Source organism: Heteronotia binoei, chromosome 3 (assembly GCF_032191835.1).
Source record: "Heteronotia binoei isolate CCM8104 ecotype False Entrance Well chromosome 3, APGP_CSIRO_Hbin_v1, whole genome shotgun sequence".
Classification (NCBI taxonomy): domain Eukaryota; kingdom Metazoa; phylum Chordata; class Lepidosauria; order Squamata; family Gekkonidae; genus Heteronotia; species Heteronotia binoei.
Window position 1 is genome coordinate 190620912 of NC_083225.1, and position 16153 is coordinate 190637064.

The following is a 16153-nucleotide window of genomic DNA, read 5'->3' on the forward strand; positions in this document are numbered from 1 at the left end:
GGGAAAAACCCCCCCTTTTTTCCCTGAAGTCTTTTTTGGTTTTTTTCCTGAAAAATTGGAAAAAATTTAAAAAAGAAACGAAATGGATTATGGAATGTTTTCTTTTAACATGATGAATAAAATATTTTAAGACAAGGCGTTCAAATCTTTTCCAAATCTTTTCTAAAAAGATGATTCCAATTAATGTGCGCTGAGGACAAGCAAGTCCTAGGTCATGCCAATTCCTTGAGAGGAAATATGAATAATTGTTACTTCTGGATTTTTAAAACTAGTTTTGTGGAGGGTTTTTTTTTTTTTTGTTTGTTTCTTCCACATAAACAGTTCAGGAGATTGTCGCTCCATTTGTTACAATTGCAAATAAATGTTATTTAAAAAGTAAATTCTGTTTGGAATAATGGTGTGGATACACTATATTTTTAATATGCTGGTTGTGATAATTTCATGCCAAGTAAAATTGTCCATAGTCATATTTTATGATCCTAAAGTAACAGGATGACTGTCAATCTGGAAAAGAAAAAAAGGAGTGCTAAGGTAGCATTTTTTTTCAATTTTCCCAAAAATTTCTGGTCCCCCCCCCCAAAAAAAAAAACAGAAAAAAAAGGGGGGGTTCCGAGCTTCAAAATTTCCAGAAATTTTACATCTCTAGTCTGAAGCAATAGAATAAAGGGGCACCTTTAAAACCAACAGCTTATTCTAGGTATAAGCTGATTGGAGGGGAGGGTCAGCCTTTAAAGAGCCTGGGAACGGCACGTCACTTCCCTTTCCCTGGGTCTTAAAATTGTGAAGAACAGAGGGAGGAGCAGTGCCGGTGATTGGGAGTAGGCGAAGTAGGCAGTTGTCTAGATAAAGGCCACTTCTGCAGATAAATGTGCATGCACATGAAATATTATACCCAGAATTAAACTCCCCCCCCATATATATTTTTTTAATTTTAAAAAAGGTTATGGGGATACAGAAAAAAGGGGGGGGAGGAGTATAGAAAAGCTTAATTGTGTAAAATCATTTACATTTATCAACGGTTTTCATATTATGTGTAGTGCATACAGGGCCGGCCGGCCGGCCCACTAGGCAAACTAGGCATTTGCCTAGGGCACCAGCAGGGTGGGGGTGATGAATTTGCCCCACTCCCCACCCCGTAAGCCCCCTAGAGAGCCAGTTTGGTGTAGTGGTTAAGTGCGCGGAGTCTTATCTGGGAGAACTGGGTTTGATTCCCCTCTCCTCCACTTGCAGCTGCTGTGAGGGCCCTCTCAGCCCCACCCACCTCACATGGTGTCTATTGTGGGGGAGGAAGGTAAAGGAGATTGTAAGCCGCTCTGGTCTCTGATTCAGAGAGAAGGGCGTGGTATAAATCTTCTTCAAATCCCTGTTTGCCTCCCCAGCCTCCTCCTCCCTCTGTTCCTCACAGTTTTAAGGCCCAGAGAAGGGGCAGTGAAGCACCGCTCCCGGGCTCTTTAAAGGCCACCCCCCCCTCCAAAGATCAACTGATAGGTGGGAAAAACTGTACGGGAGGCTGGCCGCTCCTAGGCCCCTCTGGCGCCCTCACGATCTGCACTGGGGGCAGCAGCGGCGAGCAACCCGTGGAAAAAGTGGCACCGCCCTTGCCTCTTCCCCACTTCCTTCCCATGCCCAGGAAGGAATTGGGGAGGAGGCAACGGCGCCACCGCTTTTTCCGCAGGTCACTCACCGCTGCTGCCCCCAGCGCTGATGGTGAGCGCGTCAGAGGGGCATAGGAGCTGAGCCGCCAACCTCCTGCACAGTTTCCCCCGCCAATCATCTGATTGGAGGGGAGGGTCAGCCTTTAAAGAGCCCAGGAACGGCACGTCACTTCCCTTTCCCTGGGCCTTAAAATTGTGAAGAACAGAGGGAGGAGCAGTGCCGGTGATTGGGAGTAGGCGAAGCAGGCAGTTGTCTAGAGCGCCATGTGGCCTCGGGGGCACCACAGGGTGCCCCCTCCCCTCCCCAACGCATGACTCTGGCTCCTGACCGCTGTCACCTTGTCCTCTCCCATCACCAAGCTGCCCTCAACAAAGCCAAGCCACCCCCCCCTCTCCCCAAGGTGTGACTTGGCCTCCCACCTCATCCTATCCTGCCACCCTCCTTCCTGGCATGGCCGGCAAGCATTTCTTCTCACCATTTTTTAAATAACTTATCACATTTTTTTGAAAAATTAAAATGAAAAATCAGTAAATTAAAAATGTGAGAAGGTTCAAGTTTGGCACACTTCAATTTCCCTATATTTTTAACAGGGGCGGGGCGCTAGTGGATGATTCGCCTAGGGCACCAGAAAGCCTAGCACTGGCTGTGGGGAGGAGGAGGCGCAGTGGGACCGGCCCTGAGTGCATGTTACAAAAATAGGACACCCTCTAAGATACTTCATTTTCAGCTTCCTTATTAGGGAGGGACGGTGGCTCAGTGGTAGAGCATCTGCTTGGTAAGCAGAAGGTCCCAGGTTCAATCCCCGGTATCTCCAACTAAAAAAGGTCCAGGCAAGCAGGCGTGAAGAACCTCAGCTGGAGACCCTGGAGAGCCATGAATGAGGCTGTGGCTCAGTGGTAGAGCATCTGCTTGGTAAGCAGAAGGTCCCAGGTTCAATCCCCGGTATCTCCAACTAAAAAAGGTCCAGGCAAGCAGGCGTGAAGAACCTCAGCTGGAGACCCTGGAGAGCCATGAATGAGGCTGTGGCTCAGTGGTAGAGCATCTGCTTGGTAAGCAGAAGGTCCCAGGTTCAATCCCCAGTATCTCCAACTAAAAAAAAGGTCCAGGCAAGCAGGCGTGAAGAACCTCAGCTGGAGACCCTGGAGAGCCATGAATGAGGCTGTGGCTCAGTGGTAGAGCATCTGCTTGGTAAGCAGAAGGTCCCAGGTTCAATCCCCGGTATCTCCAACTAAAAAAGGTCCAGGCAAGCAGGCGTGAAGAACCTCAGCTGGAGACCCTGGAGAGCCATGAATGAGGCTGTGGCTCAGTGGTAGAGCATCTGCTTGGTAAGCAGAAGGTCCCAGGTTCAATCCCCGGTATCTCCAACTAAAAAAGGTCCAGGCAAGCAGGCGTCAAAAACCTCTGCTTGAGACCTTGGAGAGCCGTTGCCAGTCGGAGTAGACAAGACTGATTTTGATGGACCAAGGGTCTGATTCAGTAAAAGGCAGCTTCATATGTTCATATAAGTTTTAACATGCAGGGTGGATTTGATTTTAAATCAAATTGATTTGAGTCACGATTTAAATCACTAGTCAGTAAGACTTGATTTAAATCATAGTTTTCTACATAAAGACTCATTTTTGCTGGTATAACCTTAATATTCACAGTTAGAGGAAGATTTCATTTTTAGAATAACAACTGTTCATATTAGTTTTACAGTTATATAAAAATATTGATTTTTAATACTGTTAGAAACACATTATAGATAGACAGAGGAACTTCATTAAAATATTTCAAACTGGGTCTCTTTTACGGCCCGCTGCCATTATAGGTTTTCTCCTCCAGGGAAAGAATAACGTGACAAACCTCGGGTTATATACACAAAAGATCCAAAGTCTTGTGGAGTATTCTGCTCAATAAAGTTTCACTTTCCTTTTTACAGCTTGCCCCTCCTCCTCACTCTTAAGTTTCTTCTTGTGCAGATCTGTTCCACTCCAAGCAATCTTTTTCTATTCATTGAATTTTTCGAAACTTAGCCCTTAAGGGGTTGATTCTGTGTACATAGGTTTGTAGAGCAATGAGATTAAGGTCTTTTTCTCAGCTCTTCATTTTATAACATTTTTGCTATGTAGAAGAGGCGTGTGATCTCCGCAGACACAAATTGCAGTTGTGAGAACTGCAAAACCAGGCATCTGTGTTTCGTGATTATATCTTGTAGACAGAGAAATTGTCCAGCGATCTTACAGAAACCTCTGGAAGAGCTTGCCATTGTGAATGCATTAATAGAATTTATTACCCAAAAATTTAAACATTGCATGATTATACAGCCTTATGCTTCAGAATTAAAAACTAATCCTTATTTCATGATGGAATAACCTTTGGATGATGATATATTTTCCTCAAAAAGCATTTTATTTTTTAAAATCCAATTTAAATGTTTAAAAAATCCAGTTTAAATCCAAAAAATCCGATTTAAAGCAAAAAATCAGATTTAAATTTTAAAAATCCATTTTTTTTAAAAAAAAATTAAAAAATCATTGATTTTTATCCACCCCATTAACATGCCAATTATACCCACAGCTACATCACAGAGGGAGAGAAACCCTTCCTTTTAAAAATCTATTTTAAATGTTTAAATCTACTTCAGTTTTCACGTACGCTATACACCCTAAATGTAAAAAGATTGTGATAGAGTAAAATTAACAATATAGCAGTTACGATAAATATTAATTAAGCAGTGATTTCCAGGTGATTAATATTTCATTTTGACATAACATTGACCATACCTTGTTTTATCATGTTTAAAAAAAAAAGAGAGCAAGTCAAAATTATACAGACTTTAGCAGTACGGTAAGAACATAAGAGAAGCCCTGTTGGATCAGGCCAGTGGCCCACCCAGTCCAACACTCTGTGTCACATAAGAACATAAGAGAAGCCATGTTGGATCAGGCCAGTGGTTCATCCAGTCCAACACTCTATGTCATATAAGAACATAAGAGAAGCCATGTTGGATCAGGTCAGTGGCCCCTCCAGTCCAACACTCTGTGTCACATAAGAACATAAGAGAAGCCATGTTGGATCAGGCCAGTGGCCCCTCCAGTCCAACACTCTGTGTCACATAAGAACATAAGAGAAGCCATGTTGGATCAGGCCAGTGGTTCATCCAGTCCAGCACTCTATGTCATATAAGAACATAAGAGAAGCCATGTTGGATCAGGCCAGTGGCCCCTCCAGTCCAACATTCTGTGTCACATAAGAACAGAAGAGAAGCCATGTTGGATCAGGCCAGTGGCCCCTCCAGTCCAACACTCTGTGTCACATAAGAACATAAGAGAAGCCATGTTGGATCAGGCCAATGGCCCATCCAGTCCAACACTCTGTGTCACATAAGAACATAAGAGAAGCCATGTTGGATCAGGCCAGTGGCCCCTCCAGTCCAACACTCTGTGTCACATAAGAACAGAAGAGAAGCCATGTTGGATCAGGCCAATGGCCCCTCCAGTCCAACACTCTGTGTCACACAGTGGCAAAAATTTTTATACATACACACACACTGTGGCTAATAGCCACTGATGGACCTCTGCTCCATATTTTTATCTAAACCCCTCTTGAAGGTGGCTATGCTTGTGGCCGCCACCACCTCCTGTGGCAGTGAATTCCACATGTTAATCACCCTTTGGGTAGTATACTTTCTCCAGAATTAAACTTTGTTGGTCTTAAAGGTGCCACTGTACTCAGACATTTTTCTATGGATCCTAATGTTGTCAAGAAGATAAATCCAGATGGGTAACCCAGTTAGTTTGTAACAGGGGTGGCCAAACTTGCTATTAATGCAAGAACCACGTATATTAAAATGTCAGATGTTTGAGAGCTGCAAGACAGGAAGAAAGAAGATGATATTGGATGTTTATCTCGCCTTATACTCTGAATCTCTCAGAGGGGTCACAATCTCCTTTACCTTCCCCGCCCCCCGCAACAGACACCCTGTGAGGTGGGTGGGGCTGAGAGAGCTCTCCCGGAAGCTGCCCTTTCAAGGACAACTCTGTGAGAGCTCTGGCTGACCCAAGGCCATTCCAGCAGCTGCAAGTGAAGGAGTGGGGGAATCAAACCCAGTTCTCCCAGATAAGACAGCTATGGCTGACCCAAGGCCATTCCAGCAGGTGCAAACTGGAGGAGTGGGGGAATCAAACCCGGTTCTCCCAGATAAGAGAGCTCTGGCTGACCCAAGGCCATTCCAGCAGGTGCAAGTGGAGGAGTGGGGAATCAAACCCGGTTCTCCCAGATAAGAGAGCTGTGGCTAGGCTTCCCAAGCCCCCCGCTCTGGCGGGGGACTTCTGGTTCGCAGCCTAATCTCCCGCCCCCCAGAAATCGGGAAGCGGGGGTGGGGGGTGGAGGGGGGAAGAACATACCTGCAGGCTTCATATTGTTGAGATCCTAAGCCGTTTGTAAAATGTGTGGCCCCTTTAAGGCTGGGCAGGAAGCAGGAAGAGCTTCGGAGAACAGCCCCTCCCTTTTTTTTTCTTTCGTTTTCACAGCAAGTAGATTTCTCCAATCTGGTAAGTATTTGTATGTGTGAGAGGGAGGGGGTAGGGGATTCCCTGGTTTGGAGGCCCTCCCCCCCTTTAGAAAGCGTGGGGGGGGGAGGGAAATGTCTACTGGGCACTCTATTATTCCCTATGGAGAACGATTCCCATAGGGAATAATAGGGAATTGATCCGTGGGTATTGGGGGCTTCTCTATTTTTTGAGGTAGAGGCACCAAATTTTTAGTATAACATCTAGTGCCTCTCCCCAAAATACCCCCCAAGTTTCAAGAAGATTGAACCAGGGGGTCCAATTCTATGAGCCCCAAAAGATGGTGCCCCTATCCTTCATTATTTCCTATGGAAGGAAAGCATTGAAAAGGTGTGCTGTCACTTTAAATGTGATGGCCAGAACTCCTTTGGAGTTCAATTATGCTTGTCACATCCTTGTTCCTGGCTCCACCCCCAATGTCTCCTGGCTCCACCCCCAAAGTCTCCTGGCTCCGCCCCCAAAGTCCCCAGATTTTTCTTTAATTGGACTTGGCAACCCTAGCTGTGGCTGACCCAAGGCCATTCCAGCAGCTGCAAGTGGAGGAGTGGGGGAATCACTTAACCACTACATCAAACTGACTCTCAACGTTAGATCCGAGGTCGACTCCTAGTAATGCACCACATTGGAGCATATTACGTCCAGCTCAGGGGTTGGGACCTTAGTGGGTTGTCCTTCCATAGGTTCCGCCCTCCGGAGCAGCCATTTTTTCCAGGGAAACTGATTCCAGCCGTTCAGATATCAGTCGCAGTTCTGGGAGATCTCCGGTGCCCCACTGGAGGTTGGGAACCCCACCTTCTGCACGACCACACCGAAGCAAAGCCGACCAACCTCTGCAGACGGACCGGCCTCTCGCTGCGCCTGCAGAGCCAAATTCGGAGAGTTGGCAGGAACATCAAGGAGAGATTTTGCCATGAATTCAACTGAGCTTTGCCTGCCAATGCTGCCGGGGGAGGAGGGGGGCGCAGATTTGGCTGGGGGGGCACGAAACAGCACTTCATAATTCGACACGTTCCTCCTTGGCCTGCACTCCCTCAAGAACCGGCGAACGGATTGGGGTGGGTCTACTCAGGAGTAATGGGGCGGGAAGCCAGGCCGGGCTGGCTGCTCGAACAAAGGCTGTGTAGATTTGTCTGACTTTCTCTGCGCCGACGAGGCCGGGGGGGGGGTGTCCCGCGGGGGTCCCTTTCTTCCTGATCCAAGAAGCAAACATTGCCCCTGTTTGTGAAAGACTGGCTGCCCTTGTCAGGTTTTGCTCTTTGAAAAAATATCTTCACAGCTTGCCAAGGAGACAAGAGGTCTTTTTTTTTTTGGGGGGGGGGGGGGGGTGGAGAGATTTTTTTGCTTTGTTGGTTTAGAGCTTGTTCACACAGCTGAGGGTGGGTTGCAGATTTCCCCCCCCTCCCACCCCCTGTGGGGACTGTGAATGTTTTGCCTGTTTTAGGCGGTGGCCGCTGCCTCCCACGCACTTTGGAATCGTTATTCTTGGCGAGAGGGGTCCTGAAGATAAAGGCCACGCTACCACCTGGCTCTCTGGGCATGGCGTGCAGGGTTGCGGCAGGCAGCCTCCTCTGAGGGAAAGCTGTTCTGTCGCACTGGAGCATCTCTCTCCATGGTAGGGAGGGGAACCTCTACATTCTGAGGCACTAAACCTCTGAATCCCGGAGACAGGAGGCAACATCAGGGGAAGGCCTCGGCCTCTATGCCCTGATCTTGACCATCCGGAAGAACTGGCTGGCCACTGTGTGAGACAGGATGCTGGACTAGATGGCCCACTGGTCTGATCCAGCAGATCTTCTGATGTTCTTATGAAGGCCTCGGCCTCTCTGCCCTGTTGTTGGCCCTCCAGAGGAACTGGTTGGCCACTGTGTGAGACAGGAAGCTGGACTGGATGGACCACTGGTCTGATCCAGCAGGGATCTTCTGATGTTCTTATGAAGGCCTCGTCCTCTCTGCCCTGTTCTTGGCCCTCCAGAGGAACTGGTTGGCCACTGTGTGAGACAGGAAGCTGGACTGGATGGACCACTGGTCCGATCCAGCAGGGCTCTTCTGAAGTTCTTAGGAAGGCCTCAGCCTCTAGGCCCTGTTGTTGGCCTTCCAGAGGAACTGGTTGGCCACTGTGTGAGGCAGGATGCTATTAGCCACAGTGTAGAGATGGAAAGCTCTGTCTGAGGTAGAGATGCTCCTGTCTTCTTGGTGCTTGGGGGCTACAATGGGAGGCCTTCTGGAGTTCTGGCCCTGCTTCTGGACCTTCTGATGGCTCCTGGGTTTTGCCTCCTGTGTGACACAGAGTGTTGGTTACTGGCCTGACCCAACATGGCTTCTCTTATGTTCTTCTGTTCATACGTCCAGGTATTTCCCAACCCAGGGCTGCCTGCTGCCTGAAGTAACAGTGTTCCAGGATGGCTGGGCCACAGGACAGCTCTGATCACGTGACCTGGCCAGGCAAACAGAGCTAGCTCCCTATTTCCTAGAACAGGGGTGGCCAAACTTGTTTAACAATGTAAGAGCCACATAGAAGAAAGTCAGATGTCTGAGACATGACAGAGGTTTACAAGATTATGCATGGGATACAGAAGGTAGAGAAAGAAGTCCTTTTCTCCCAATACGAGAACTCGTGGACATTCAATGAAATTGCTGAGCAGTCGGGTTAGAACTGATAAAAGGAAGTCCATCACCCAAAGGGTGATTGACACGTGGAATTCACTGCCACAGGAGGTGGTGGCGGCTACAAGCATAGACAGCTTCATGAGGGGATTGGATAAGCATCTGGAGCAGAGGTCCATCAGAGGTCCATCAGTGGCTATTAGCTCTCTGTTGGAACTCTCTGTCTGGGGCAGTAATATTCTGTATTCTTGTGAGAGCCAGTTTGGTGTAGTGAATAAGTGCACGGAGTCTTATCTGAGAGAACCGGGTTTGATTCCCCCACTCCTCCACTTGCAGCTGCTGGAATGGCCTTGGGTCAGCCAGAGCCCTCTTATCTGGGAGAACCGGGTTTGATTCCCCACTCCTCCACTCGCAGCTGCTGGATTGGCCTTGGGTCAGCCAGAGCTCTCTTATCTGGGAGAACCGGGTTGGATTCCCCACTCCACCATTTGCAGCTGCTGGAATGGCCTTGGGTCAGCCAGAGCACTCTTACCTGGGAGAACCGGGTTTGATTCCCCGCTCCTCCACTTGCAGCTGCTGGAATGGCCTTGGGTCAGCCAGAGCACTCTTACCTGGGAGAACCGGGTTTGATTCCCCGCTCCTCCACTTGCAGCTGCTGGGATGGCCTTGGGTCAGCCAGAGCTCTCTTACCTGGGAGAACCGGGTTTGATTCCCCACTCCTCCACTTGCAGCTGCTGGGATGGCCTTGGGTCAGCCAGAGCTCTCTTATCTGGGAGAACCGGGTTTGATTCCCCACTCCTCCACTTGCAGCTGCTGGAATGGCCTTGGGTCAGCCAGAGCTCTTTTATCTGGGAGAACTGGGTTTGATTCCCCACTCCTCCACTTGCAGCTGCTGAGATGGCCTTGGGTCAGCCAGAGCTTTCATAGAAGCTGTCCTTGAAAGGGCAGCTGCTATGAAAGCACTCTCAGCCCCACCTACCTCACAGGGAGTTTGTTGTGGGTGGGGGGGGGAAGATAGAGGAGATTGTGACCACTGTGAGATGCTGAGATTTAGAGTATAGGGCAGGATATAAATCCAAAATCATCATCTTCTTCTTCCTGGTTTGGGTGGGGCACAGTGGGAGGGCTTCTAGCCCCACTGGTGGACCTCCTGATGGCACTTGGGGTTTTTTTTGGCCACTGTGTGACATGGAGTGTTGGACTGGATGGGCCATTGGGCTGATCCAACATGGCTTCTCCTATGAGAGCCAGAAGACATGAACATTAGGTATTTGAGAGCCACAAGAGGGAGGGAGGAAGGCAAATAGATGGGAGAACGAGGTGGAAAGAAAGCAACTTTAACTTCAAATGCATTCTCCAAGTCACCGGCTGGCTTGGCTTAGAGAACTGATTTAAAGAGAGCAGTGCCATTTCCGAGCTAGCTGATGGGGCGGTGGGGACTTTGAGAGACACATTATATGGATGAAAGAGCCACGTGCGGTTCCAGAGCCACAGTTTGGCCCTCCGTGTCCTGGAACCCGGCCCATCTTTTCCGCCCCCTGTTCCGATTTCCAAGAAGCTTGATTCCATCCAACCCAGCGTCGTGGTTCGCCAGCAGTCCCTGCCGGCTGTGCACGGATCGGACGTCCCATCCAATCAGGGCTAGGTTTTTCTGACAGCGTCCCTAATGTTATTTGAAAGCTTCGCTATGTCTGCCTGAATGTGGTTTGACGCTTGTTTATATGATCCCAGGAAGGGGCGTAGAGTAGAGGTTATTCACTTACGATTTAAGAGAAAGAACAGAATAAAAACCAGCCTTACTTACGATCGGGGAGTTGGCGGGTTGGGGGGGGGGAGAACACAGGAAAATTTAGCTCGACTAACGCGTGGGATGTGCTGACTCAGAGGCTGCAGCCCCAGGTGTGTTTACTTAGGAGTAAATCCCATTGAACGCAGGGAAACTTCAGTAAACATTGGCAACGCTCTGGCCACCTTAATGGCCAGCAAGGAATAATGTTATGATAATGATATCCTACTTCGGAGAAGCCCAGAGCGGGTTCTCTTGGTTTCTTCATCTAGGCGTGGGTCTTCATTTAGGTGAGAGCCAGTTTGGTGTAGTGGTTAAGTGTGTGGACTCTTTATCTGGGAGAACCGGGTTTGATTCCCCACTCCTCCACTTGCAGCTGCTGGAATGGCCTTGGGTCAGCCAAAGCTCTCTTATCTGGGAGAACCGGGTTTGATTCCCCACTCCTCCACTTGCAGCTGCTGGAATGGCCTTGGGTCAGCCAGAGCTCTTATCTGGGAGAACCGGGTTTGATTCCCCATTCCTCCACTTGCAGCTGCTGAAATGGCCCTGGGTCAGCCATAGCTCTTGCAGGAGTTGTCCTTGAATGGGCAGCTGCTGTGAGAGCCCTCTCAGCCCCACCCACCTCACAGGGTGTCTGTTGTGGGGGGAGAAGATATAGGAGGCTGTAAGCCGCTCTGAGACTCTGATTCAGAGAGGAGGGCGGGGTATAAATCTGCAGTCGTCTTTTTCTTTCCCACTCCTCCACTTACAGATGCTGGAATGGCCTTGGGTCAGTCATAGCTCTTGCAGGAGTTGTCCTTGAAAGGGCAGCTTCTGTCAGAGCTCTCTCAGCCCCACCCACCTCGCAGGGTGTCTGTTGTGGGAGAGGAAGATAAAGGAGATTGTGAGCCACTCTGAGGCTCTGATTCAGAAAGAAGAGCGGGGTATAAATCTGCAATTCTTCTTCTTCTGCTTCAATCCATGCCTGCTCAGCTTCAACAATACAAAATTGTGGATAAGCCATAGCTACACATGTAAATATGAATAATTAAGTCAAAAAACAACGGAATAACAATAACACTTTCACACGATATAGGAATGAGTCAGCTATTTACCCTTTTCCAGGCCATTGATGGGCCGTGTAGTGAACATTTTTTGGGGCTAGCTTGGAATCAGGGTTTTTTTGGTAGCAGGAACTCCTTTGCATCTTAGGCCACACTCCCCTGATATAGCCCATCCTCTTAGAGCTTACAGTAGGCCCTGTAAGAAGAGCCCTGTAAGCTCTTGGAGGATTGGCTACATCAGGGGGTGTGGCCTAATATGCAAAGGAGCTTCTGCTAGAATTCCACCCCTGGGCCACACACCCCTGATGTAGCCAATCCTCCAAGAGCTTAGAGGGCTCTTGGTACAGGGCCTACTGTAAGCTCCAGGAGGATTGGCTACATCAGGGGGTGTGGCCTAATATGCAAAGGAGGTCCTGCTCCAAGGAAAGCCCTGACTATAACTTCGGTTATCTTTTAAAGGCCTCGCTGAGCTTTACTATCGATCCGAAACAAACAATCATAAAAATAAGAAGAACCTTTTAAGACAACAAAAACCACACGTCGTTAGAATCATAGAAACTGGCAAAGTCATAAATACGCAGCCTTTTCAGGGGTCTCGCTGTCCTTCCTTCTCCTCCCCAGAGCCTTGTTCAAGACACCCTCGGCGCTGGCCTTGAACCAAACGCAGCACTGCAAGCAGCTGGAAGGGCTGGTGGTCTCGCAAGTCCAGCTGTGCCGCAGCAACCTGGAGCTGATGCAGACGGTCATTCAGGCCGCCCGGGAGGTGATCAAGACGTGTCGCAAAGCCTTCTCCGACATGCGGTGGAATTGCTCCTCCATCGAGCTGGCCCCAAACTACCTGCTGGATCTGGAGAGAGGTAAGGAAAAGAGAAAAGAGTTCTCTCTGCGGGTTTTTGCCACCAGAGCTTTTTCTTTGAGCAGGAACGCACAGGGATGCAGTTCTGGCTGGCTGGAAGTAAAAAAAAAAAAAAGCCCAGCAGGAACTCATGGGCGTATTAGGCCACACCCCCTGACGCCAAGCCAGCTGGAACGGCATTCCTGCTCCCAAAAAAAGCCCCGATAGGAAATATGTTTCGTATGCAGATACATGTTTTTTTGCTTGTGGATGTTATTGAGTGAAACGATGATGTCAGGGGGTGTGGCTTAATATGCAAATGAGTTCCCGCTGGGGGTTTTCTAACAAAAAAAGAAGCCCCGTTGGCCACAGTGATTCAACAGAATCATCATGTTAAGTCACTGAGAACAGAAGAGAAGCCATGTTGGGTCAGGCCAATGGCCCATCCAGCCCAACACGCTGTGTCGCACAGTGGCCAAAAAAACCAGGGGCCATCAGGAGGTCCATCAGTGGGGCCAGACACTAGAAGCCCGCCCAATGTGTGGAACAGTGGTGCTGATAGGGGGTGTGGCCTGATATGCAAATGAGCTCCTGCTGGGCTTTTTCTAACAAAAAAAAAGCCCTGTTGGCCACAATGATTCAACGGAATCGTCACGTTAAGTCACTGAGAACAGAAGAGAAGCCACGTTGGGTCAGGCGAATGGCCCATCCAGCCCAACACTCTGTGTCACACAGTGGCCAAAAAACCCAGGGGCCATCAGGAGGTCCACCAGTGGGGCCAGGACACTAGAATCCCTCACACTGTTGCCCTCCCCCCCCCCCCCAAAGTACCAAGAATACAGAGCATCACTTGCCCCAGACATAAGAACATAAGAGAAGCCATGTTGGGTCAGGCCAATGGCCCATCCAGCCCAACACTCTGTATAACATAAGAACATAAGAGAAGCCATGTTGGGTCAGGCCAATGGCCCATCCAGCCCAACACTCTGTATAACATAAGAACATAAGAGAAGCCATGTTGGGTCAGGCCAATGGCCCATCCAGTCCAACACTCTGTATAACATAAGAACATAAGAGAAGCCATGTTGGGTCAGGCCAATGGCCCATCCAGTCCAACACTCTGTATAACATAAGAACATAAGAGAAGCCATCTTGGATCAGGCCAATGGCCCATCCAGTTCAACACACTGTGTCGCACAGTGGCCAAAAAAATCAGGGGCCATCAGGAGGTCCACCAGTACCAAGAATACAGAGCATTACTTGCCCCAGACATAAGAACATAAGAGAAGCCATGTTGGGTCAGGCCAATGGCCCATCCAGTCCAACACTCTGTGTCACACAGAGGCCAAGAAACCGGGTGCCATCAGGAGGTCCACCAGTGGGGCCAGGACACTGTTGCCCTCCCCGCAAAGTACCAAGAATACAGAGCATCACAGCCCCAGACAGAGAGTTCCATTTATACCTTAGGGCTAACAGCCACTGATGGACCTCTGATCCAGATGCTGATACAGTCCTCTCCTGAAGTATCGCTATGCATCGCTGTGATCTCTGTTCGTGCAGGAATCTCTCTTCCTGGCTGGCTACCCAAATGTTTACATTACAGGAATGTCAAACTCCTTTGTTATGAGGGCTGGACATAAATGCGACCTTATTGGGCCAGGCCGGGCAGTGTGTGTACCTCTTTAAGATTAGGTAGCAGAGAGAGTAACTTTATAAAGGACACAGACAAACACAATTAAAGACTTTTGTTTAAAAAAAAGTTAAAACATGCTTAAATCATTAGTACTCGTTGGTCTTAAAGGTACTTTCTTTCTACTTCTCCCATGGGATTCAAGGAACTGGGCAAAGGAAGCTCTGGCTCTTTCCTTCCTTCCCCAGGTGATCAGAAGAGGGAGGAGCCTCAGCCAATAGAAGGAAGAGAGGCTTGGCTCTGTAGCTTTGCTGTGCGATTGAGAGAGCCTAGCAAAACAAGCTCTGTCACCCCCCTTCCTCCCAAAGGGAGGAGCCTCAGCCAATGGAGAAAATAGAGGTTTTGCTCTGTAGCTCCTGTGCGATTGAGCAAACCTGGCAAAGCAAGCTGTGATGCAGAAGGAAGCAAGAGAGTGGGAGAAGGAAGCAGATGTTTTTTAAAAGAGGCTAGATGGCCATCTGACAGCAATAAGGATCCTGTGAATTTAGGGGGAGGTGTCTGTGAGTTTAGAGCGGTTCCTCAGTGGAATAGGCTTCCTGGGGAGGTGGTGGGCTCTCTTTCCTTGGAGGTTTTACAACAGAGGCTAGATGGCCATCTGACAGCAATGAGGATCCTGTGAATTTAGACAGAAGTCAGTCAGTCACATTTTATTTGTATCCCGCCCTCCCCGACCAAGAAGTGTTTGTGAGTTTCCTGCATTGTGCAGGGGGTTGGACTAGATGACCCTGGAGGTCCCTTCCAACTCAGGAGGTGGTGGGCTCTCCTTCCTTGGAGGTTTTACAACAGAGGCTAGATGTCCATCTGACAGCAATGAGGATCCTGTGAATTTAGGGGGAGGTATCTGTGAGTTTAGAGCGATTCCTCAGTGGAACAGGCTTCCTTGGGAGATGGTGGGCTCTCCTTCCTTGGAGGTTTTTAAGCAGAAACTAGATGGCCATCTGACAGCAATGAGGATCCTGTGAATTTAGGAGGAGGTGTTTGTGAGTTTCCCGCATTGTGCTGGAGGTTGGATTAGGTGACCCTGGAGGTCCCTTCCCACTCTACGATTCTGTGATGACAAGCCGTTGCTCAAAGGCCTGATAGGAGCACTCTGGGGGCCTGATTTGGCCCTCGGGCTGCACGTTTGACACCCCGGTTTACAATGTCCTTTGCCGTGTAGCAGGCTGTGCAAAAATGACTTCTGCATGCTGAGGGTGCCACTGATGGCTTGCACGGTGTTATCCTTCTGTTTTCCAGGCACCAGGGAGTCCGCTTTTGTGTACGCTCTCTCCGCCGCCTCCATCAGCCACACCATCGCCCGGTCCTGCACCACGGGGGATCTCCCTGGCTGCTCCTGTGGTCCCATCCCAGGTGAGACACCTGGACCTGGGTATCGCTGGGGAGGATGTGCAGACAACCTCAACTATGGTCTTGTCATGGGGTCCAAATTTTCAGATGCTCCCATGAAGATGAAAAAATCAGGATCACAAGCCAATAAGCTGATGCATCTGCACAACAGTGAAGTAGGGAGACAGGTAACCAATCCGAAGAGAGTCGTTCTCGTTCACGCAAAATCGCCATCCGGGGTTAAGCAACGGAGCGCAGGATGGAAAGTCAGTGTTGAGTTAGCAGGGGGTGGTTTTCAAGGGTTGTTCAAGATAGCAGAGCCAGACGTGCACAGATCTGACCCATGGGTCATGCTTTTTTTTGGGGGGGGGGTGACATTCTAGTCTCACACCACATTTCTAAGTAGGAAAAATATGCTCTATGCAGGGGTGTCAAACATGTGGCCCGGTGCCCGAATCAGGCCCCGGAAGGGCTCCTGTCAGGCCCCTGAGCGACTGGCTGTCATCTGCTTCCTTCTTCCTCTCTCTCGCTTCCTTCTGCATCACAGCTCGCTTTTCCAGGCTTGCTCGATCACACAGAGCAAAGCCTCTGTTTTCTCCATTGGCTGAGGCTCCTCCCTTGGGGAGGAAGGGGGGGGAAGGATAGCTTGCTTTGCCAGGC

The 16153-nt window shown here is 49.3% G+C and overlaps 1 protein-coding gene across 1 annotated transcript in view; it reads left to right on the forward strand.

Annotated features, from left to right (window-relative positions):
- The window catches only part of WNT11 (Wnt family member 11), a 43749-nt gene that overhangs the window by 4208 nt on the left and 23388 nt on the right, over positions 1-16153 (forward strand). The window contains exons 2-3 of the mRNA XM_060235030.1: positions 12264-12499; positions 15404-15681. Coding sequence (XP_060091013.1) covers positions 12264-12499; positions 15404-15681 — 514 coding nt within the window. The remainder of the gene's footprint in view (positions 1-12263; positions 12500-15403; positions 15682-16153) is intronic.